This window comes from Schistocerca cancellata, chromosome 1, assembly GCF_023864275.1.
Source record: "Schistocerca cancellata isolate TAMUIC-IGC-003103 chromosome 1, iqSchCanc2.1, whole genome shotgun sequence".
Classification (NCBI taxonomy): domain Eukaryota; kingdom Metazoa; phylum Arthropoda; class Insecta; order Orthoptera; family Acrididae; genus Schistocerca; species Schistocerca cancellata.
The window spans coordinates 65,946,956-65,971,687 of NC_064626.1; the positions used below are offsets into that span (position 1 = coordinate 65,946,956).

General features: G+C 38.2%; 1 protein-coding gene across 1 annotated transcript in view; it reads right to left on the reverse strand.

Moving 5' to 3' along the window:
* The window catches only part of LOC126165048 (uncharacterized), a 309,283-nt gene that overhangs the window by 118,491 nt on the left and 166,060 nt on the right, over nucleotides 1–24,732 (reverse strand). The window contains exons 8-10 of the mRNA XM_049920289.1: nucleotides 14,217–14,351; nucleotides 13,954–14,133; nucleotides 13,796–13,872 (exon numbers count right to left, since the gene is read on the reverse strand). Coding sequence (XP_049776246.1) covers nucleotides 13,796–13,872; nucleotides 13,954–14,133; nucleotides 14,217–14,351 — 392 coding nt within the window. The remainder of the gene's footprint in view (nucleotides 1–13,795; nucleotides 13,873–13,953; nucleotides 14,134–14,216; nucleotides 14,352–24,732) is intronic.

Sequence of the window (24,732 nt, forward strand, 5' to 3'; positions counted from 1 at the left end):
TGTGTCTAGATTATCTACACAGTTATTGCTGCCATGCCTAGGATATTGTAAATGACATGCATTGGCTGCCTCCTTAAAGTAACGTTAGTTGGACATTTACAAGTCATTTGATAAACAATGTCCACACCATACTTTGTGTGGCATTACAGAAGGTAATTGTTTCCGGTTTTTTCTTTCCTTCTTTGCTCACAGCTACTTCAAGATGTTGTGTGCTGAGAATCTTAAGATTCTTATTCTTCTTCCCATGGTTCCCAGTCAGGGATCAATCTGGCTGATCACTCTTTTCCAAGATAATGGTGAAAGATGAGATAGAGTTGTTGTTCCTCATACAGCTGGGCATTTCTCAGCCAATCTTGTTCATCATTCGCACTACCTACATGACGCTCTATTGAAATTTCTTGGCAAGCTGAAGGGTTGTGAAAAAGTTGTATGTTACGTTCCTTCCTTGTTTTAGAAATACTCTATGAGGTGAGGAACGATATACTCTATGGCTGGTTGTCTGCTCCTTGTCTTCCTCCTTGCCAAGGTATGGGAAACGGGAAACCTGGACCTTGTTTGCCTTGAAACAACTGCTCATCAACTGTAACATTTTCACCAGAATGGTAACAATGGAGCCAGTTTTTCATGAACTTGCTCCATCACAGCAAACTTGTCAGTAGTGATATTGTTGAGTTTGCAATGATTTCTCACTGAAGAAGAGAAATCTTTTAAGTTCATGGGATCAGTTTCTTGTCATTTTCTCCCTCATCATGATCAAAGGTAATACAACTAAATGCTTTCATCACAAAAAAACCTCTTGCATACATCATACCAATAATTGCCTGCAATGATATAATCCAAGTGATGTTTTTTTAATTCATTCATTTTTTATGATACAAAGCACTATTTCATCAGAAAGAAGTTGGAAGAGTCACGATCAAAGGCAGAGTCACGTGTGAAAGCACCCACGTGATTTACCAACTGACCTGCCTACACTGTGAAGCCTTCTATGTGGGAATGACCAGCAACAAACCGTCCATTCGCATGAATGGACACAGGCAGACAGTGTTTGTTGGTAATGAGGATCACCCTGTGGCTAAACATGCCTTGGTGCACGGCCAGCACATCTTGGCACAGTGTTACACCGTCCGGGTTATCTGGATACTTCCCACTAACACCAACCTGTCAGAACTCCAGAGATGGGAACTTGCCCTTCAGCATATCCTCTCTTCTCGCTATCCGCCAGGCCTCAGTCTCCGCTAATTTCTAATTTCAATTTGCCGCCGCTCATACCTCACCTGTCCTTCAACATCATCTTTGCCTCTGTACTTCTGCCTCGACTGACAACTCTGCCCAAACTCTTTGCCTTTACAAATGTCTGCTTGTGTCTGTGTATATGCGGATGGATATGTGTGTGTGTGCGAGTGTATACCTGTCCTTTTTTCCCCCTAAGGTAAGTCTTTCCGCTCCCAGGATTGGAATGACTCCTTACCCTCTCCCTTAAAATCCACATCCTTTCGTCTTTCCCTCTCCTTCCCTCTTTCCTGATGAAGCAACCGTTTGTTGCGAAAGGTAGAATTTTGTGTGTATGTTTGTGTTCGTTTGTGTGTCTATCGACCTGCCAGCGCTTTTGTTTGGTAAGTCTCATCATCTTTCTTTTTATTTTCCACGTGGAATGTTTCCCTCTTTGCACAACTGGCGATTTGGTGACACGACATTGAGGAAGCCCTGAAAATTATTTATGACATTGTATGAAATTTTTTGCATTTACTAATTATTTTTAAATTTCCATGTGCAACATCACGACTGGGAGCAAAATAACCAGAACCAAAAATTTTTGTGGATAAAACAATCAATTCAAAAAGGAATCAAAAGTGAAACCAGAATTTATGGAAAATTTTGGAAATAAGCTGTTTATTTCATCGCAGGAAAGGTAGGACCGCTACACAACCACTCGCTTAGCTATGCTTGGTAGTGTCTCCTGTGTAGTAATTAGACATCCTTTTCCTTAATTTTCCTTCCTAAATGTATTGTAATAAATTTTTCAGAAAATTTATTTAATGATTAGCGAGAGAAAAGTTTGAAGTTTTTGTGTCATAACATTTCGTGTATCATAAAAGTAGCCAATTAACACTTGATGACACGTAAATCGTATGTTTAAATTTCCAAAATTAATAAAATGGAATTTTCTATTTTTCAAAGTTTTGATTTTAATATTCAATCAAAATGGCACAAAAATCAGTTTCCATTATTGTTGACAATGAAGAAAATGCAATGCACCAAGACGGTGTACAATTGCAAGATAGAACATCTGAAGTACCAGCACCATGTCTTCCACATTCAGAAGTATTAAGTGGTTCAGAGATGAACATAACCGAAGTAACAAGTGCTAGCGAGCTTTAACGGAGTTCTCACTTTGATGATACGTTGATGACAATAGATGAAACTACATCACGTATCTCCGCCGGCAACATTCTGCTCGCACAGGAAAACACAGAAAGCAAAGATAACATGATTTTTGACGACACTTTACCATCACCCATCATACAAAATCCAAATGTTATTTACAAAGTACAGTTGTTAACAACCAAAGTACATTAGATAGCAACCAAAATAGCGCACCTGCCACAATACTTCAAAAATTCGATACCTTTAGCACCAAAATAAAAAATACAAACACCAATAATGCCAATTTGCACGCAGACATAAATACAAAATTTGACAGTTTGTTGCAATACCTTACCACAGTCACACAAGACATAAATGACATAAAACAAGGGAAAAAACAAGCTTAGATTTTCAGGATACAGTCACACAACAGATCAGTGATTTGACTAAGAATTTTCACGAGGAAATGAATGTCAAATTTAAAGACATGGAAAAACAGCTAAAGCAAGATCTACTTTCAGAAGTAAACAATGACATTATGGAAATAAAACAGAAATTAGAAACTCTTAACGAGCAGAATGATACAGAAGAGCAGCAAATAAAAGCAACTAAACACACACACACACACACACACACACACACACACACACACACACTTGGAAGCTACACAAACACATTTAACTTCCACAGTAAAGAACATCTCTACCGTAGTGAACAAACTGCATAAGAATTACAAAAATATACCAATAGCAATTGATGAACGCACTTTAAAAGTAGCACCACTTGAAATTGAATTAGCCTGTGCCAAAAAAGAAAGAGACAAAATTAGTGAAAATTTATCTGATGTAATCTCACAAGCTGAAGCAGGTACTTTGGACACAGAGAACAGGATACATAACTATTTAGGTGAAAGTGTTACACAGACACAAGTTGTACACATAAACAAGGAGCCAGCCACAGCAACTCAAAGTAATGTATGCACACTGATCATTGCAAACTCTACAGACAATGCCAGTAGTAATGACAGACTGCAGAGTGTAAGTTTACATGGCATAACACTAGAACCAGAACCAGAAGTTGTAAACATAAACAAGGAGCCAGCCGCAGCAAACCAAAGTAATGTATGCACACCGATCATTGCAAACCCCACAAACAATGCTAGTGCTAATGACAGACTGCAGAGTGTAAGTTTACATGGCATAACACCAGAACCAGTACCTACGAGAAATGTAAATAATTATAACAGCTATATAAACACAGCACAAAATGCAAACAGCTTGTCCACTATATTTGCTGAGGAAGGTCTATTAAGACACCGTCAATTTTTAACGTTTATGAGTGTAGGTAACAAGAGGAATCCTGTTGTATTAATTAGTGCTTTTCGACATGTGTTCCATAGAAATTGGATGGAAGCACAAAACATCAGGTTTGTAGTCAGGTACATGCAAAGGCAATGTACTTTTGTGGGCGACCGAGGTAGCTGAGCGTTGTGCCACATATTTGCTATTTGAATGGGCATTTCTTGACAAATACTGGTCAGATACCATACAGGAGAGACTTAGGTGAGAGGTTTTTAACTCCGCCCCTTTTAATAGCAAATATGGTACTTTGCGAGGGAATTTTGAGAAGTATCTCAATACAACACGTTATTGGATGAATCCTATTTCTCATGTTGATGTTTTAAAAATTTTTTAAAGTCATTTGCCATCACACATTCATGAAAAATTAGTTACTACACCTAAGCATGACACAGAATATTTTCTATCCATTTTAGATTCAATTGACCAAATATACGAGAAGAAAGTAATAACAGATATGGGATCAGAAAGCCAAACACCATAACAAAATAACTCGAATGGTCAATACAAAAAGCCAGACGCGAACATACAACAAGGCTGGTACGCACAACCGCAAGGATATATTAACCATTGTAATGGATACGAGAATGGAAATGGCAGGAACAAGAGATTTAAACAAAACTTTCTGTATAACATGAACGATTACCATCCACAAGCTAATTTTAATCCCTCCTCTCAAAACTATGCACCGCCTGTAAATAAAAATAGTCAGCCAGACCAATAACAGGCACGCAGCAACAACAGTAGCATGCCGCACGTTGTACCGCAGTCAACCTTTACGCAACAAAATCACAATAGGGCATCATTTCATGACAGCCATATGAACACACGAGAAAGTATGCCGCGAGCTGGTAATGATACAAATTGGAGAAACAATCACACAATACACCTGACAGAAATTGCTCTGTGCACAGAAGTAGGTCAGAATACACCGCAGGAAAACCAAAATCGGTTGTAGTTGAGCCCCATACGATAGACCTTACAAGTGATGGGAGCAAATCAGATTTTCAAACATATTTTGTATGATTCAATGAGCAAGGAGACATAAAATATGATCTATACTAACATGAAATAGAATCAATGAAAATACACTAGAAGAACAAGTGCAAGAAGTAATCAGGTAATGTCATAGTTTTATAAGTAAAAAAAAAAAAAAATAAATTATTATGTGTATTTTTGAATGAAATATGTATAGACTTAAGTAATTGTCTTGTTTTGTAAGCAAAGACAAATATTTGACAAAATGGAAGAGTAAAAACACAGCTTCACGCAAAGTGAAATGCACACTGGAGCAGCATGTGACTCAGCTGTGCGCGCTCAACAATGCATGCTTACATCAGTAGTAGGGAAGAGACATTGACCTTGCGCAAGCGCAACAGACTAACTCGTGGTGCAATGAAATAAAAATGCAAAGCTACACAAGTATCAGACTCAATTTCAAAATAAATAATGACATGTAATAACTATATTCACTATCAGGGAACAAAAGAATATAATATTATATCAACATGTGAAGTTGCGTCAATACTAAGATATACACATTGTAACTAGAATTAAAAGAAATAATTACAACAAAACATACAGAACGTGTTAGCTAACAAAAGATAAGACACCGTAGGAGATGTCACAGTACTTTCTTTGTAGGGTAAATGAACAAAAAGAATGAAGATGCAAGTGAATAAATATATAAACAAATAAGAATAAAATATGAAAAATGCCTGCAAACAAATATGATGACTGAGTATATGAGTGGCCTATGAGCTACGAAACACAATTAGTTTTTAAGTTACTCGTAAGTTTTTCTTTTATAAATTGTAGCGACCATTGCATCGATGCAGCGCAGAAGAAGAGATTTACAATGGGTGTTATAAGTACCAAATGAAAAAACTAGCCTCACCTCAAAGAAATGATTTAGTTATCAGTATGTCTATGTGTATATTTCAGTCATCAAGCAAATGAAGAATAAGAATATACATTGTCGCAGTACCAACTACAAAACACTTACCTGTACCTACTGACTACAAAGTGTACATAAACACAGAGGCATGTGACCTCAAATAAAACTAATCAATTCATATCGCGTCACATATGAATATAAATGATGGCATTTCCACGTAATTGTAAAGAGATAAGCATGAAGTAATGCAAAAACTTCTGCGTTACAAACACTAAGCTACATGTAAAGAAATATAAGCAACGTTATGGTATATACTACTACCTGAGTCATTAATACGTTTCAACTCCATGAAAAAGGAGTTCCTTGATAAGTGATTAAAGAAAGGACGAACAGCATTTCCTTAGTAATCCATAAACCAGTAGAACAGTAATTCCTTATTCCCTCCCCAACGCAGGAGACGGCGCCAAAGTGTAGTTAAGCCAGCAACGCGTAATGTAGAACCCTGATATAAATGTTTTTCTCTATAATCCCTAGGAAAATATTAAACTCTCATAACTGATGTATGCATGATTGAAAAATAAAATGTGGATGCATTAAATGCATATATATTAACTCAATGTAATGAAGTGTGAAGTCATCAAACAAACTATACTAACCAGCAACTGCAATTGAAGAAGGAATTCTGTAATGTTTTAGAATTTAAGAATTTTCTACGTTCGATACAAATAATGGGTGGAATGTCAGCCTTACATGTAAGCCGTTGTAATATGCATTGTTATGTCAAACTTTTTACGTGAATTTTAAGTGTATATCAAGCCATATGTGAAGGATGAACTTTAAAAAAAAAGAAAAAGAAGAAAAGAAAAAAAGAAAGAACTAAATGGATTTTCATGAAAAAGTGAACAATGAAATATATAGTGGTATCCAAACGCGTGTGCAATAATGCAACGAATCAATTTTGGTAATGTTATGCTATGCAACGTCTGATATATTAATCAGCAAACTACAATTGTGTAAGCATCACATATCATGACATCGGGTGTTGATGTGCAGTATTCGCCCCACTGAAAATGTGGATACGATGGAGAAGATTTCTTCCCGGGCTGTATCAAAGGTGAACTATCTGCCACAGCATCCGTTCTTGAAGAGTAAACGCACATGCACGGCACTCAAAATGGAAATCCACGCCACAGCAAATTATTTGATGGATAGTATGGCACTCAGTGTGAAAATGACACTAAAAGTGTGAGTGGAAGTGTGAATGACCGTACACAATAATACGTGGAGCATTAACGGCTGTTGCACAGACAGCAAATATATTTTGTGCACATGCGCATAGAGGCTGAAAATGTTGGCAAAAGACAAGTAGCCACTCTCGCAGCACTCACATGTAAATACTTAATGAATTATCATTACGTATGTAAGTTACGTATTTCCTGTAAAATAATGTGTAAGCAAGACAAGCTGACATCTCCAAACCAATATACAAAGAAAAATATGCCGACAAATAAAGGTCATTGTACCCTTTTCGGCAAAATTTAAATTTAAGCTGTACAAGTGTGTACAAAACACTGTACACCTCCATTGCATGTCACTGCATAGTGTGGGGGCAACTGTATGGTACATAAGGAAAACCCCCAACAAGCTACGACAAAAATTTAAAACCGATGATAATAATCACTAGTGCGACCACTGTAAGTGTCAGAAAAGATGTACTTTGCTACACCGGAAGGTGAACGACATATGATAGAAACTCCATTCTCTCTCTCTCTCTCTCTCTCTTTTTACCTTGTCTTTAGTTCTCGTAGGGAGTAGACGTATTCTTGTGAGAAGTGTGTAGTAGACATTGTGTTACCTGAATAGTAATTTTATGAAAGTATGAAGTGTGAGAGTTCTTTTTAGTGCAAAACTACGAAAGTTTTCTTTTCTTCCGCGCACTATTCTAATGTCTTGTCACTGTAGCTGCCTGCATCTGAAGAGGAAGTCCAATAAAAATCAGTATTGTATTCACGGTCAAAAATGAGAAGTAGTTATGGCAGAAGAAGACACATATAACCAAATTCAGTAAATCTCAATGGCGTAAAGTAAGCAAAATCGATGTAAGTTCACGCCACCACTGACTTACAATTTACAATATTTGTGAATTAAAAATGAAAGACAATTCATTAGTTGCAAGATCTATAAAAATCAAACATGACAATAGTGTAATTAATTTGTTTAATTAAAGTTGAGGGAGAAAAAGTAAAACTTTTACGTTTGCTGATGACATTGTAATTCTGTCAAAGAAGCAAAGGATCTGGAAAATCATTTAATGGAATGTAAAGTGTCCTGAAGTGATATTCGAAGACAAATTTAAAAAAATAAAACTAGAGTAATGCAATGTACACATAAACTCATATGGTGCTGAGGGAAGTTGATAACAAAATGAAATATTAATTGTAGTCGATGAGATTTGCTAATTGAGCGGTAAAATAACATGATGACCAAAGTGCAGCGAATATAAAATCCAAACTGGCAATAACTAAAGAAGCATTTCTGAAAATACGAAATGTGTTAACAATGAATATCCCTGGAGGTAACTAGGGTGTATCCGAGTACAGAAGTGAAATATTTATGATAACCAACTTGGACAAAAAAGAGAAAAGAAGCTTTTGAAACACAGTGCAACATAAAAATTCCAAATGTTGAATGGGTAGATGGGATAACTAATGAAGAGTTACTGTATGTTACTGGGGTGTAAAGAAATTTATGTCACAACTTGGATTAAAGTGGGGATCAGCTAACAGGATGCATCCTGAGGCATCAAGGAATTGCAATATTGGCACAGGGAGTAAAAATGTAGCTGGAACAGGTTAAGGCTTGATTACCATAATAAGGTTCAAATAGGTGTTGGCTGCTATAGTTATTCAGAGATGAAGAGGCTTGCACAGGGTAGATTAATGATGGAAGTGGGCGGGCATCAAACCAGTTTTCAGACTGAAGATCATAACATTTTGTTTATAAGACATTTCTTCGAAATATATTTTCTCTCGTATTATTAGCTTTATGGGTAAGTATTTTTCAGACCATGACCTGTTGATCCTGCTACTATAATCATAAGTAACCAACCATTTAACATGCTTTTGATAACATTTTCTTAAAAATGAGAGATCCAATGTATTTTTGTTCACTGTTCAAAAAATAGCTTCCCAAATGATCTTGTAAATAAAAGAAACTGGTATTCAGATAAAAGCACAAATTAAAGAAAACATGGTCCTACTGAAACATGCACATAAAAGTTCTTTTAATCAAGAACATGAGCAGAGGCAGCTGCCAAAAAAGTACCTGCATCACACCACTTCTTTGCCCACAGTATGTCCATAGCTGCAGCAGTTGGCTCCTATTCCAAATATGAGGGACAGTCAAATGAAAACCAAACACCTACCACAATGGTGCCATGGAATGGTTCCATTCAAAAGTAATCACCACTAGTGTTAAGACATTCATTCCTCTGGGGGAGGAGATGATTAATTCCTGTGTCATAGAATGCAGGTGGCTGGTGAGGGATCCACAACTGCACCCACTCTTGCATGTCGTCCTTGGACTGAAACCGATGTCTACAGATGTCTTTCTGTTGTCTATCATGCAACAGGATGATTCTGTCTGACAGCATTCCTATGAGTTTCAACTTTATGATGCATCACAGTTTCTTCAAACTGTCTATAACACTACGCACTGATTGTGGTTCCACGCTCGAGAAACTCCATGAGCCGACGAAACATTCTGTTGCATCATAATGCCTGCCCCCCACAATGCCAATCAGACAAAGGCTACACTTCAGTGATTTGGTTGGGGAACAACGCCACATCCTCCATACAGCCCAGCTCTTTCATCTTTTGACTTTCACACCTATGGTGACCTGAAGAAAGACATGTGTGGACACTGGTTTCAGTCAGACGAGAAAGTGGCAGAGTGGGTGTAGTTGTGGATCTGTCAGCGACCGACTGCCTTCCACAAAACAGGAATTGATCATCGCCTCTCCCAGTGGCATAAATGTCTTAGCATGTGCGGTTATTACTATTGAGCAGAAATATTACACGGTCCCACTGTGGAGGGTATTCAGTTTTAATCTGGCCGCGCCGTATATTTGAGGGTAGTCTGGAATGTATCCTTTACTGTAGAGTGGTTGATCTTCTATTCCATTTCTTTACCATCTGAACCCTCTTGCTCAACACAATACTGTTGCAAAACAAGATCATGATCTGATTATCTTCACATTCTTGATTGGTAACAGCTGTAACGTCACCCTCTGCAACATCAGAAGGCCAGACAGCATTCTGGAGAGTTTGAAAAGCTGTGACTAAATCTACTGTGTCTTACTCATTAGTTTCTGGAAGATCTTGCTTTTGGTTTACACCAGAACAAACCTTCTTCTACGTAGAGTGGTTTTCTTCTGCTCCTCTCAAGGTTGAATAACTTAAAAAAGCACACAAATAAAACAGCAGTTTAAAGAGTACAGTAAAGGAACAGTTCAGTGGTACAGCAGTCTCAACTGAGCAGACATGAGGAGTGTCACTTAGATGGACCTTGTTGTAACATGAGTAAAATTGATCAATAATGCCAGCATGCTGTTTGGTGCAGCACACAGGAAAATGGTTGGGTAATCCCAGGAGTCAGTTAATCAAAGGTCGGAAAATCAAGATTCAACTGCACATAATTTTTGGCAGTTATTTTAAGTTCATTTCAGTCATGTTTCAGCCTGTTTTTTGACATTGCAATACCACTTTGGGCGTGTTTGTATATGCATGAAGTGCCCATTGTACAGAGACATCAAGTCATAACATTTTATTGGTGAAAACTGGTGACTAAAAAAATAGTATGGTGACCCTAGAATCCTTGTGATAACCCTAGAACCCTTGCCATGTGTTCACTGTGTCAGTTAAAACTACATTTACTTCTCAGACTGGGTACTGTGTAAATTTTACATGCATACGTGCAGCAACTTTGAACTCTAGATTTCAGTAATGAATAATGATATCAAAATAAGTTGTAAGGCTCCCTGTGAACATCATCTTAAAAATATACAGCACTAAATTTTGACAATTTACCATGAATACAAATCATAGAAATGGCCATCCCAGCAACTGGTACTTTTGGCATCTCAAAATCATAATCTTTTAGGCAAATTCTGATAATGGATAAAGATTTTCAAAAATGGAAAAATGGTGTTTCTAAATGAATGCCTAAAATTTTTTTGCATAAGTGTGGTAACTTTGAATCTCTAGATCCCTGTAATGTGAAAAAAGTTTTAAAGTTTACCAAGAATACCACTTTAAGAACATATAGTAAAAATTTTGACAATCTTCCATGAATAGAAATTATAGAAATTGCATACCCACAATTGGTACTTTTCGTGCCCAAAAATCATGGTTTTTCAGGGTTTTCTCAGCAACCACCTATCAACAAATAGTGCTTTTATAAGCCACCTAAGGTACACGCTAAACCACACCTAATGGAAAAGAACCAACTGATTTGTTCAACTGGCGTTGGCTGGAGGATGTACTGAACATTTAAAAATTTTGACCCTGTACTGCATAATAGCTACAATATGACTGTTGTTCTGATAGTATACAAATGGTCACTAGGCCAAGGGCTATCCAAAACACTTGACCTCCTTATCTCTGTGACCAACAGAACCTGAGATATGACCCCTTGAAAAATGGCATTTTCGCGCTCGGCTTTTTGGAAGATATTGGTATTGTGTACTGCTGTGCACAGACCAATTAAGGCAGGCTCTACAGAACACCATTGTCCTCTTTTTTATCAGGCTCACAGTACTAACAACTGTGAATCTAGTACTCTTTGGAGAACAATGAGATGACAGGGAAGAAATTTATCTGCATGATACCTTAACTATAGCAAATTATGACACATGAAGACACAGGCTATTAATAAATGGGGTATGCCATCAAAATGATAATACTTTAGCTTTCTCTGCTCAATGTCACTGAAATGAAATGAAATGATTGTATGACATTGTTGTGCGCCCCATCCGGGGAAGTTCGGCCACCAAGTGCAAGTGAAGAATTTTAAAATAAAACTGTATAATTGGCTGTCAGACAGTCCATTACAGGATCTGACTTCAGTTTTTAAGATTGTAATTGTACTCACTGCACTGCCTATACTATCATTATACACGTAAGATGTAGCCCATCTCATAAAGATGATCAGTAGTGAATCAAGATTCCTTCCCCAAGAGTGCTAGTGCACCGAGGTGTCCAGAAGAGTTCCTTAAGGTGTCTGGAAAGTACAAATAGGTAATGACGCATTGAAAGTGTCAAGCCATGGGATGTTCCTAGGTACCTTAGTCAATAGGGACATTTGCAACTGAGTTTCAGGATGGAACACGGCTTTAATCTGTCATAAAGTTTCATAACTGCACACACTCCACTGAAAAGAGAAATAAATAGTTTCTGGAAACAATCCTTAGATTGTGGCTATGTTGTGTCACTGCAATATTTTTCTTCTCAGGAGTTTCATTTCAAGGTGGTAAACAGGAAAAAATCTGAAAAGTCTGAATGTAGAAGAGAGGTACTGGCAGAACTGTAGCTGTCAACATCAGTGTCAGTCACAGAATACTCGGTCAGTAGTGTATTGTCCACTAAAGTCACAAATCTCGGTTCAAATCCCAGTCTAGCATGCAGTTTTAATGTGGCAGGATGTTTCAAAACAACACAAATTCATCCTTGAAAAGTTAAACAAGTTCTCATTTGTGAAGTTCAGTAAGTGTTTGTGCTAGTAATATGCATTAAGATGGCTCAAGTGCTGAACTAAGGAACCAGAACCCACCTAAAACTTGGTAGTAAGTGGTTTCCATACACACTGTATGACTACTTTCACCATTTCCACAAAGCTTCATAGTGGTCATGCCATTAGAGAGAGTTAAACAGTATGTGTCAGTAAGGTGACACATAACACGACAGTTCCTTCATGAAGCAAGTATGGATGCCCTGAGTAAATTCTGAATCTGTTATACCCACACTGTTAAGGTGTTTTTCTTTGGTACTCACTGTGTCAAGTGCTAAGACAGTAATGAGAGGGCAAGACCAGAGAAAATCAAAACTTTGGCTCAGAAGCTGGCCTGATACATTCAATATCAAATAATAGTGTGTACAAGAAGAAAGTATCAGAGGAAAGATTCGTTAATGAGTCACTATTGAACTATCTATAGGAAGAAAGGGATCATACTGGTGAGACACAGTATTTTGTGGTCAAACATGTTCTTCATCACAAGTCTCCTAAATTTAATGAACAGTAACCTCATCTGTCTCTCAGTTTTTTTTAATTCCAATCTCTCTTTCCACATTCCTCACTTCCTTTGCAATGAGTAAGGAGGGGACACTAGATGCCCAATCTTACGGATAGCGTACAAATTTCATTCTAGAAATTCTGATCTGCAGTTAGTCATGAACCATGGCAGTCGAGTTTAGGCTGGTTCTGTGCGCCTATGTCATGCATTCTCTGAAATCCAGTGAGTGTTCAGTAGTGTATCGAGTGACCTGCTGTGAATGTGAGCATTAAATGTTATGGTAGCAAGCTATTTATTTAATTTTTATTCCATTTGTTTTGAGCTGTCATCGCCGATGGTGGTGGTTAGCAATAAATTCTACACATGCAAGCAAGACCCACAATCTACATAATACATTATTTTTTCCAAGCACAAAGTACGTGTATGCACATACCAGAACTGTTGCTTGGAACTGACAACACTGCAACCACATTTGTGCCTCGACCTGCGTGAACTGCCATCATTTGTGAACTGAATTATAGGTTTTTTATGGCTTCCTGCTCCGTGCTAATTCTGGAATTGCCTCTTCCAATGATCTCAACATCAATACAAAACAAAATTCCAAGCATTCATCCCCCCGTTTTTTATCAATACTGTTAGCCTGATTTATCAAATGGCTCCTTTTCAATACAAATTTGTCAATTTCTCAGGATATTGTACATTAACTGCTAATAATGATGTTGGATTTCCCTCTCTAATTGTCTCTGCAGTGATGCATATGGGTTCTGAATGATTTTTTCCTTGTTCATATACTTCTCACTTTCTTCCTCTTCCTTGTACCCTGAGAAAGTAAACTTGCAAAAATTTCTGAATTTACATCGATTAAATAAAAATTCCTATACTTACAACAAAGAAGAACCTTCTCCTCTGAGTGACTGTAGAGGTGACTGAGGAGGTGTAGGTGTTCGTTGCCCTCGCTGAATCTGTATAACAATATAAACTGAATTTAAGAGACCTTAGATGTCAGATCATGCATGTATGATGCTCGTAGATTGTATACCTACCTCAACACTTTCTTCCAAATTAGACTTTCGCTGCTGTTCATGGAGCTGTCCACAATCCATTTGAAATGTTTTCATAATTAACAACTGACAGATCTCTGGCAGATCCAGGCAACAAGGATTTTCAATTAAAAATTTAGTATTTTTTTGGCTAACGTAAGATTTAATTTCTTTCTCTATATCCTGTAATAAATTTAAAGGCACTTCTTAGTCAAGTTACATCAATATTTTATATTAATCTTACAACTTCAATAACAATACTTCACCGTAGCTCGTAGCTCATTATCATCTTTTCCAATTTGTATCCTCAAAAGGTGCTTAGATATTTCCACCTCTTCATCCTCTAGCAAGCTATTTATCCTCCGTTTCCTTTTTTGTGGAATTTCTTGCAGTTGCTCTGGCTGCAAAATAAATAGTGGAATTTAACTAGCCTGACATACAAGATCTAATATAATACAAAAAGTTACATAACTTAGTACAAAATATATCTACAGTAGAGGACGATATCAAAGATTTACTATCACTGAACATAAACTACTGAAGCACCATACAACTGCTGCCAAACTACCACTAAATTTACAGAAATGAAACATAACTTGCATAAGTAGATGAAGAGCCTACAAAGGTTTGACAACAGCATGACTGTGGCAATATTTATGATACTTAAATTAGTACCACACTGCAACAGACTAGAATACAGAGTAGATTGGAAGAGAAAGAAAATAATGGTAAGAGAAGGTAAGAAATCCATGTGCAGGTGAAATATGGCTTATACAAGCTGCTTCACAAGAATGAATTCTTGTAAAATTTTTATGTGACCAGTGAAGTATCATTCCTTTTCCTGTAAAATTTTTATGTGACCAGTGAAGTATCATTCCTTTTACATAGGGAAAGGCCACACTTTTATGGAACAAACGCTTTCTTCCTCAATGACAAGTTATCCTAAACTTCAACTTTTTTACTTTTTTATCTTTAAAATCTGTTATCCACAATGCAAAGATTTCAGTCAACAATCAGCCTAGAAAACAATGGTAACCTCACTGCATACAGCAGTTTTTGTCTCGAACTATTATTCGAAATCCTACTGTAGAAGATAAATGGTTCCAAACCCCAGATCAAGAGTTCAGTCAACAATCAGCCTAGAAAACAATGGTAACCTCACTGCATACAGCAGTTTTTGTCTCGAACTATTATTCGAAATCCTACTGTAGAAGATAAATGGTTCCAAACCCCAGATCAAGAGATACAGAAACAATTCAGTATTAACTATGAACAGCTTGACAAAATACAAATTCTTTAGTACAACTATTAACAATCTACTAGCAAGTGATTGGATAAACTGGCACTTGAGAAAAAGAACAGGGAGCAAACGGTAACAAAAAATGATTACCAAAGCTCATGGCCTTACCACCATCAAGTACTACTTTTCCAACATCCCATCTCTTTCCCCATCAATATCATGAACTGCATGCTAACACACTCACCTCTCATTCAAAGGTCAAATATACAAACAAAACTGCAGTTACATCACACACAGGCACTCAAAATGGGCCCTTCCAATGCATGTGACACCCAAGGAAATTCCTCATTCAAATCAGATTAATTCAAAATATTTTTATTAATTACAATTTTTTCTGTGTGTACTGTAATTTAAGAGTGTGTCATGTCAAATGTATTTTATTTTGATGAACAAAGCTTTTTTATAGTGCATACAGCACTATACGCATACAGCATACAGCATGCATACAGCATTATATGTTCCTAAAATTTTGTGGATGGATGTGTGTGTGTGTGTGTGTGTGTGTGTGTGTGTGTGTGTGTGTGTGTGTGTGTGTGTGCGCGCGCGCAAGTGTATACCTGTCCCTTTTTCCCCCCAAGGTAAGTCTTTCCGCTCCCGGGATTGGAATGACTCCTTACCCTCTCCCTTAAAACCCACATCCTTTCGTCTTTCCCTCTCCTTCCCTCTTTCCTGATGAAGCGACCTTGGGTTGCGAAAGCTCGAAATTTGTGTGTGTGTTTGTGTTTGTTATTGTTTCTATCAACGTACCAATGGTTTCGTTTGGTAAGTTACAGAATCTTTGTTTTTAGATATATAAAATTTTATTTTTGTAGATTAAATACAATTTTCCTACAAAATGTACGGTACAATTCATTTGTAGTGTTTATTATTAATGTTTTGAAGTCAATAAGCTTTTACACTTTGTCGACTAATTTGTATGTAGCATTTATAAGGAAAAAATGTTTTTTATCTGTATAAGTATCAATATGTATGAACATATTATGTCTGCTGTATTTACAGAAGCAACTCTGATAATGGTTTATCAATAAAAGCAAAATGTATCTGGTCTCACACTGTCTCAAATTACAGTATGCATAAGACAGGAGAAAAAGATATATAACAGCTACTGCTGACCATTCAATGAGCATACAACATCTTTAATTTCTGGATATAAGGCTAACACTCGCTGTCCTCTTTCCTGAAGAAGCTTAACAGTTTCTCTCTGATTTGTTTCTACATAGAGAACCAACTCCTACAAGTAGACTTTCATCTCTTAAACACTCTAATAAAAAGCTTTCTGTTCGTATAAAACCACCCAATAACATTCCAATTTTGACACCTAATATACAGTTAGCACCAAGAAACCTCGTCCTAAAGTTTTGTTACCCATTTGCACAACATCTTTAGTTGTGCACAGTCCCTTCACTGAAATGCTGAAGGTCTCACTTACGCATTCACAGACAGGCACACTAATCCATCAACGCAGGCTATGACAATACTGCCTCATCGGTCATGAGCACGCCCTCAGCTAATCAAAGGACAGGCACATTTAGTATAGGCTATCAAACAGGTGCCACTATTGCATGTGTTCTGCCCATGTAAAAGCCAATAAGTGTTCCATGACAGCAGGATCTCAGCCAAAGGATTTGCATAGCATAGGATACAGCCCAGCTCTCTGACTGCACGCCAGCTGTTTGCCCCCAGTCCCTGCCCACCAGTGCCCGTGGGCACCCGGCTTCTCACAGGCAGGTGCTTGAGCTGGAGTAGCCTATAGTAATGGGTCTCCCATGTCACATTTTTCACGCACTCCACTCACACCTTATGACAAGCCACAAAGAAGTAAAGCTCACATACTGGGTACTGATGTAATTTTGTAGATTTTAACACCTAGTTAACATAAACGTTTTCTAGCACAAAGCAGCATCATTGCACTCTAACGTGAGACCTCCCGCAAGAGTCTCTTCAAGAATCTTGGGATTCTTACACTTACATGTCAGTACATTTACTACTTCTTCTTTCTTCTGAATTCAGCTGACTATGGACCACTTTTCTGAGCATTATCTTCAGAATTCTTATAGACACTGAACCTTAATAAATGCAAGCACTAGGCCCCCAATAATAAACATTCAGGTTATAATGTTTTCAATTGTAACACAAAAATAGCCTTTGTTAAAAGACAAAACGTTTTTGACAAGGATTGGTTTCATAGAACAACCCCCTTCTTTTTTTTAACAACTTAGGATATGGGCTGATTTTGCCAAATTTTGGTTAATGTAAATGGTGAGTCTTTGGTAACATGCACTGAAATCACAAAGGAAAAAAAGAGAAAAAAAATCGTTTTTGCAATGAACTCCTTAGTTGTTGAGCAAATGTTGGGTGGCCCATGGTAACCAAGGGGGAAACAAGAAAGGGAAAGAAATAAAAATATCACAAACAAGAAATGTACATGTTAAGAAAATCCATTTTGTATGAGCTGTTGGGGTAGTTTGAGGCCAAATAGAGAGACCTTTCTGTTACAGATTGTTGCAAGTGGTGAAAACTGGGTGCATCACTTTGAGTGGGAAACAAAAAGGCAGTTATCTGAGTGGCACCACACACAATCACCACAAAAGAAGAAATTACCAACAGGGAATACATGCTCTTACGCAACACTGGCATAAAGCCACAGAATGTGATGTGGGTTATATAGGTAAATGGCATGTGTAAAATAAATGTTTACTGACATAGTCACGAAATTCCAACTCTTAAGGATAAATATGTTCTGAGAAAAAATTGTGGGGCATTATTTATTGAATGCCCCTTGTACTATAAATATTTTGATATTGTAAATTCTTTTATTTTTCTGTGCATGTGGAGAACAATACTGAGGAACAATGGATGTCTTCAGCAGCGAACAGGAGTAGCAGTGTTTTAGTGAGATGAAATACCTGCTTGGTCACAGCAGTAAGTATTCCATAAATTGCATCTCATCCTGGAAATAGGCAGACTTCCCAAGAAAACATATCACAACAATACAGATGTATGGAAAGAAAGGTAGAGGAACATTTGTATGAGAGAAAGCTGTTGTAACCTGAAATACCAACATCTCAGATTTGTGCAAGTTCTTAATGTACTTTAAGTATGGCTAAATACAGAGTATTAAAAAGTGTCAAATGCTTTGAGAAGTGGTAGTACTCATCGAAACAAGAAAAATAAGTCCAATAAATATGGGTGTAGAAACGCAAACTTTCTGAGATAAGCACATGTCTAAAGGAAGGGTTGCACGACGTTTGGATGTGGATATTTGCAGTCACTGCTTTAGTGTTCCATCAAATGTGTCAGCGGTGTATTACGGCACGTTACTCATAGTTCCCTACCTACCATTACGCAGTCTGCAGTCAGTTGTGTAGTTTGAGTTGTGTTGTAGGCTATGTTAGTTTTCGCCACATTTATGTGCCTTATTGTACAGACTGTCAACCCTGGGTACTTATCACAGTGTTTTGTTTTCTTCTGAATACAATTTTACTTATGTGTTTGCTGTTATTGTGCTGTTTTCACATACAAGTGGTGTAGCACATTTACATTTTCTCTCTTCCATCACTTGTTCAAGAAAGAGGGCATCAACACCGATTCTCAATCAATGTACAGGGAGGCATAGTTGCCGATATATTAATAGGGTCATACGTGCTACAACAAAGGTCTAACTATGGCACATTATCTGGACTCTCTCATTTATGTATTGCATACCTTGCTGGAGGCTGTACCATTGCAGCAAAGAACACAAATGTGGTTCACGCTTGATGGCGCAACAGCACACTTTTGTCACAATGTGCGCGAACATATGACACAGACCTTTTAGGGCCACTGGATTGGTCGGAATGCCCCACACCTTGGTCTGCGCATTCCCCGTAACTCAGTCCTCTAGACTTTTGGTTATGAGGACACATGAAGGAATTGGTCTACACTAAGCCAATCGATGATGTGTGAACACTACAGGGTCACATCTTCAATGAACACCAGCAGGTACAGCAACAACTGGGTATACTTCAAAAGATGCATCATTCCTTATGTCGGAGGGCACAGCACACTGAACACCTCCAGTAAACAGATGTTTATGGCAGAAAGTATGCATTTCCAGACCCACGTTTGCTGGACTTATCTCAGAAAGTATGCGTTCCTGGACCCATGTTTATTGGACTTGTTTTTCTTGTTTTGATGAATACTACCACCTCTCAAAGTATTCGACACTTTTCTTGAACACCCTGTATATCCAGAGTCAGACTACACACGGTGCAAAATGTTTATTTTTGATGTGTAATTTAGAGCATTTTTCTAGTTTAACACAATAATTACAGCTTTGGTGGTAACTAATAGCAACCCACATTAGATGCAGTAATTGCACCACAGGGATTTGGCAATAAATGTAATACATTATAAAACATCTCTGTCATTACAAAACATGCTTTCAAATTATAATCTTCTTTATTTATTTTTTCCATAGAGAACCTTAAACAAAACACTGAAATTTCTCATACTTAGAGACTGCAAGGGGCAGTCTGCATTTGTTTTGAAGAGACTTTTAATAGCCAAGACAGCATTCAACACTATTTATTCCGGATGACCAGTTTCAACAGTGAAGAATGTCATGTTTTGAAATTGTTATTATATGCCCTTGTTCCAAGATGACTGTATCTCACATGCCATGTTGACATTATACTGAATAGTGTGTAGCACATTCCACAGAAGCTTCTTAAAAACACACATACACACACATTTGTCACAAATAAAACCAATGTAGCTAAAAAAAACCTTGCATAACTAAGGGTGTCCACACACATGTCATTCCTATAATGTTTATTAGTTGTTGAATTCCACAACAGTGTACATTTGCCCACGTGTTTACGTTTATATGATGAGTTAAATGCATTATGCATTTACTACAAATTGTGTCAGACTGGTCACTGACATCTGCAGCAGGCATCCAGGACTACGTCTCCAGCTGCAGTACGTAGACCAGCAGTATGGTTGCTGGAGAGTGAGCTTTCATTTTTGTGGCCTTTTTTGGTTTCTTGAGTTGAAGCCCATTGTAAATAGACAGGATGTGCATAGACATACAAATGCACAGTTAATTTAATTGAACCTGTGGACATTTCACAGTTTAAAGGGGATTGTACAGAATGTTACTTGCAGCCAGTGGGATGCCAGTACAGTGAAACCCCGCATGGCAAGCATAATTCATTCCAGAATCTTACTTTTAGTGCAAAACACTCATTAAGTGAAACAATTTAGCCCATATAAATTAATGTAAAATACGATAATCCGTTCAATGCAGAAAAAGTACAAAAAGTTTTATCTTATTCATGCCATTTACTGAAAAGAAATTATGCATACTGCATTATGTACTTTATTATTCATGATACATAACTATTTCTTTTTTTTTACTAGGAATGTATCTACAGTCATTTGTTTCTACTGAAGCTTCAACATTTGGCAAAAACGTGACACAACACTATCATCAAATAAATTTGTTGCGTGCATAGCTACTGCTTTTTTGGGGTGATGATTTTCAATGTTCAATGCACCCGATTCCCATGCTTTCAGCATTTCTCTTATTGCACCTGAAGACTGCTGCTTTGCTCTTACCACCTCCTCCTCCTCATCTGAAGAACTCCTCTCCACAACTTCTTGCTGTGAAACACAATGTCACTCCATAAGCTCTTTGGTGATAATTTAGTGGCTGTAATCTTCCAGAAGCTCATCGATATCATTGTTATTCGCTTCTAGTCCAATGCTCTTGGCCAAGGACACATTCTCTTTGACTACAGGCTACACAGGCAGTGACTAAAGTGCCTCAAGAGTCACATTTGACAATGCACTCCAGCCAAAGCTTCTTCCAAGCAGAAGTGAGAGTTCTCTTGGTAATCCCTCCGCACACATTTCCGATTATCTTGATGCAGGCAACAATGTTGAAGTGATATATGCAAAACTCTCTGAGAGTGAGGTTAGTAGCTTCAGTCAACTCAAAGCGTTGCTTGAAGAGCGCTTTAGTGTAGAGCTTTTTAAAGTTAGAAATAATCTGCTGGTCCATAGGCTGGAGTAAGAGAGTAGTGTTGGGAGGCAGAAATTGGATCTCAATGAATTTAAATTCTTCAAGGAGGCAGTCTTGTAGGCTGGAGAATGGGCAGGACCATTGCCCATAACAAATAAGACATGGAGGGGCAGATTCATCTCAAGCAAATATTTTTTCACCGCAGGGCCAATACTTCATTGATATAATCACAAAAAAGATCACGTCATCCAGTCCTTGTTGTTAGACCTCCACATCGCATTTAACCTGCTCTTCTGGACTTTCCACTTCTTGGAAGCTCATGGAGTCTCTGAATGGTAAAGAAGCAGTGGTTTAATTTTCAAGTCGCCGCTTGCATTGGCACAGAATAGCAATGTGAGATGGTCTTCCATTGGCTTGTGACTGGGCAATGCATTCTCCTCTGCTGTTATAAACGTACTCTTCGGTATCATTTTCCAATATACATCAGTCTCATCACAACTGAAAACCTGTTGCAGGTTGTGGCAGATAAACCTCAGAATCCTTGAGCATCTTCAGTAGCTGGTATTGAATAGAATTGGGGAGAAGAGGAGTTTGTGGCACAACTTGACAAGAAGAAGGGACCGGTTGGTAGGACATGTTCTGAGGCATCAAGGGATCACAAATTTAGTATTGGAGGGCAGCATGGAGGGTAAAAATCGTAGAGGGACACCAAGAGATGAATACAGTAAGCAGATTCAGAAGGATGTAGGTTGCAGTAGGTACTGGGAGATGAAGAAACATGCACAGGATAGGGTAGCATGGCGAGCTGCATCAAATCAGTCTCAGGACTGAAGACCACAACAACAACAACTTCAGTAGCTGATGAGGTTTCTGGTGCCTTTAAACAGAGATGACTGCTAAACTGTGCCTCACAACACTGAGGATGCCAGTTCTTCTCTTAAACTTCTTGAACCATCCATGGCTTCACTTAAACACTTCTTCAGCTGCTGATGATCAAGGCATCTTCTTATTGAGGTCGCCAAAAATCATTCTCACCTTCTCTCAAATGATGTTCTCGTTAATAGTGTCACCTTGCAATTGCTTTTCATTTATCGATAGAAGGAGCAACCTTTTGACATCGCCCAGAATAGGAAACCATTGTTCAGATATTCTTGTCACTTCTTTTGAAGCATCTATCTCCTTAATCTTGTTCTTCTTCTTGAGGATAGTGCAAATAGCTGATGTAGACAGATTGTATGTGCATACTAATCAGCAATGCTCACACCACATTCATGTTTTCCAATGATTTTAGTTTCATTTCCAAGGTCATTTTCTTTCTCTTATGGTCATTTTCTTACGGCTTTATCTTCTGGGACATTTCTACAAAGGTTATTAAAATTTGCACAAAAAAACTGTGTGAACACAAGTTTAGAAAAATTGTGATCACTAGCTGCACTAAAATGGTAGCAGAAAGAGTGCTAAACCCAGACTATAGTATGTACTAAAGACATTGTTCATATACTGCTGCCGACAATTAAAGGTGTTCATATTGATGAAAGTCTTTGAGGCTTTCTTCCACCATGCATGAACGGCTGGTGGCTTCAGACTAAATTGTCATCACTAGTTATGTGAAACATCGCTTGTTAAGTGAGTCACTTTTTTACAGTCTGTTCCTCTCATTATGCGAAATATGCATTATGGAAGGTGATTGTTAAGTGAGACTTCACTGTATTGTAATTTGGCAGATCACAATTACCATGTTCTCAGGTAATGTCATCTACATGTGGCACATGCCAACATTATGTGCATGAAGAACATCAGTGTTCAAGTCTAGATTCACTTAGGGATCACTGCACTTCTGTCCCAGTGTTTTGTGATAAATGTCCTTTCTTTGTGGTGTACTTTATGTAAATTGTGTTGTATTGTTAGATGGAGGGTGCACAAATGCCAGTCACACATGCAATGATGAAGCAGGAAGTGGCTGAAGTTTTGACAAAACGGATTACCAAATCAGAGTGGAAGATTGCCACCTTTCAAAGGCAGTTAGACATTTTAATGGTAGATAACAAGCATGAAGAAGCCAGAACAATAGAGGCAAAAACTTCATTCAGCCACTGTACCTGTTTCTTCTGTGGGTCCTAGTGTGGCCAGTTCAGTGGCTTCCTTTTTGGATAAACAACCAAATGATGTGTCAGTGTTCACTGACAATTTGGAAGCTCCTGCTAGTCTGAATAATTGGCCAGATGATGTACATCTGCATATGGCTTTGTTACATCCAAAGAAGTATGTTTTGTGTCATGGAAGGTTAAATAAGGTGTGTATATTTGAGGAACTTGAAAAGAGACTATCAGCATTACCACAAAGAGAGTAGTGCTAGATTCTTCAGGGAACAACTGAATGGGAGGCCTCAGAGACAAAATGAATTAGTGTAGGGATTCTTAGATAGGATCAGAAAAATTAAAGCACAAATCTATGAGCTGACACAAAATGAAGAGGCTGATAAAATTATTCTTGAAGAGGCAGAACACAGGGCACTAGATGTATTTTAGGGGACTTTCAACCAATATGTCGAGGAGAGTACAGAGCTTAAGGAGATGGACACAGCAACACTTATGCAGAGGAGATGCTGAGTCGCAGATAGGCACAACAAAAAGACTGTCCTAAATGAAGCTATCAGCAAGTAATGTCTTTGTCAAAAATAAAGAACACACACACACACACACACACACACACACACACATACACACACACATATGACTGCAGTCTCAGGAAACTAACGCCACACTGCAAGTGAGCAGAGTCAATGACTAGTCAGTGTCCTCACTCACCAAGCCACTTCCGTGGTCCCATTCCAGCACTACACAGCCCTCATTCCACCATTACAGCCAGTTTCTTTACTACTCTCTACTACTCTCAAATTCCGCTAATCCCCCACCCCCACCACCACCACCACCACCACCACCACCTCCTGCCTGCCATCCATTTAACCTGCAGCACTGCACTTCACTGTCCGCTACCCCTACCCCCCTGTTATCCCTCCCCCTCCCCCTCCCCACCCCAGCCTCCTCCTTACCCCCACCCAGACACCACTCCCATCATGCAGTGGTGCTGCTGCTTGCAGTGTGGCCTCAGTTGCCTGAAACTGCAGTCATGTGTGTGTGGGTTGCATTTGTGGGTGGGTGTGTTGTCTATTTTTGATGAAGGCCTTACTGGCTGAAAGCTTTATTTGTGACAGTCTTTTTGTTGTGCCTATCTGCGACTCAGCATCTCCGCTTTATGGTAAGGAGCAATTTTCCTTCTCATAATACTGTTACATTCCATCTTGGATTTTCCATTGTCTGACTTATGCAGAGGAGATGGACACAGCAACATGGGTGCAAGATAAGTGGAGTGTTTTTTCCTCAGAGGTAAGCTGCTTTGGGCGCAGACATACAAGCTATATTCAGAAACAATGCAGTCAACCATAATGTTTATGAATGCGGGATGGGTAGACATC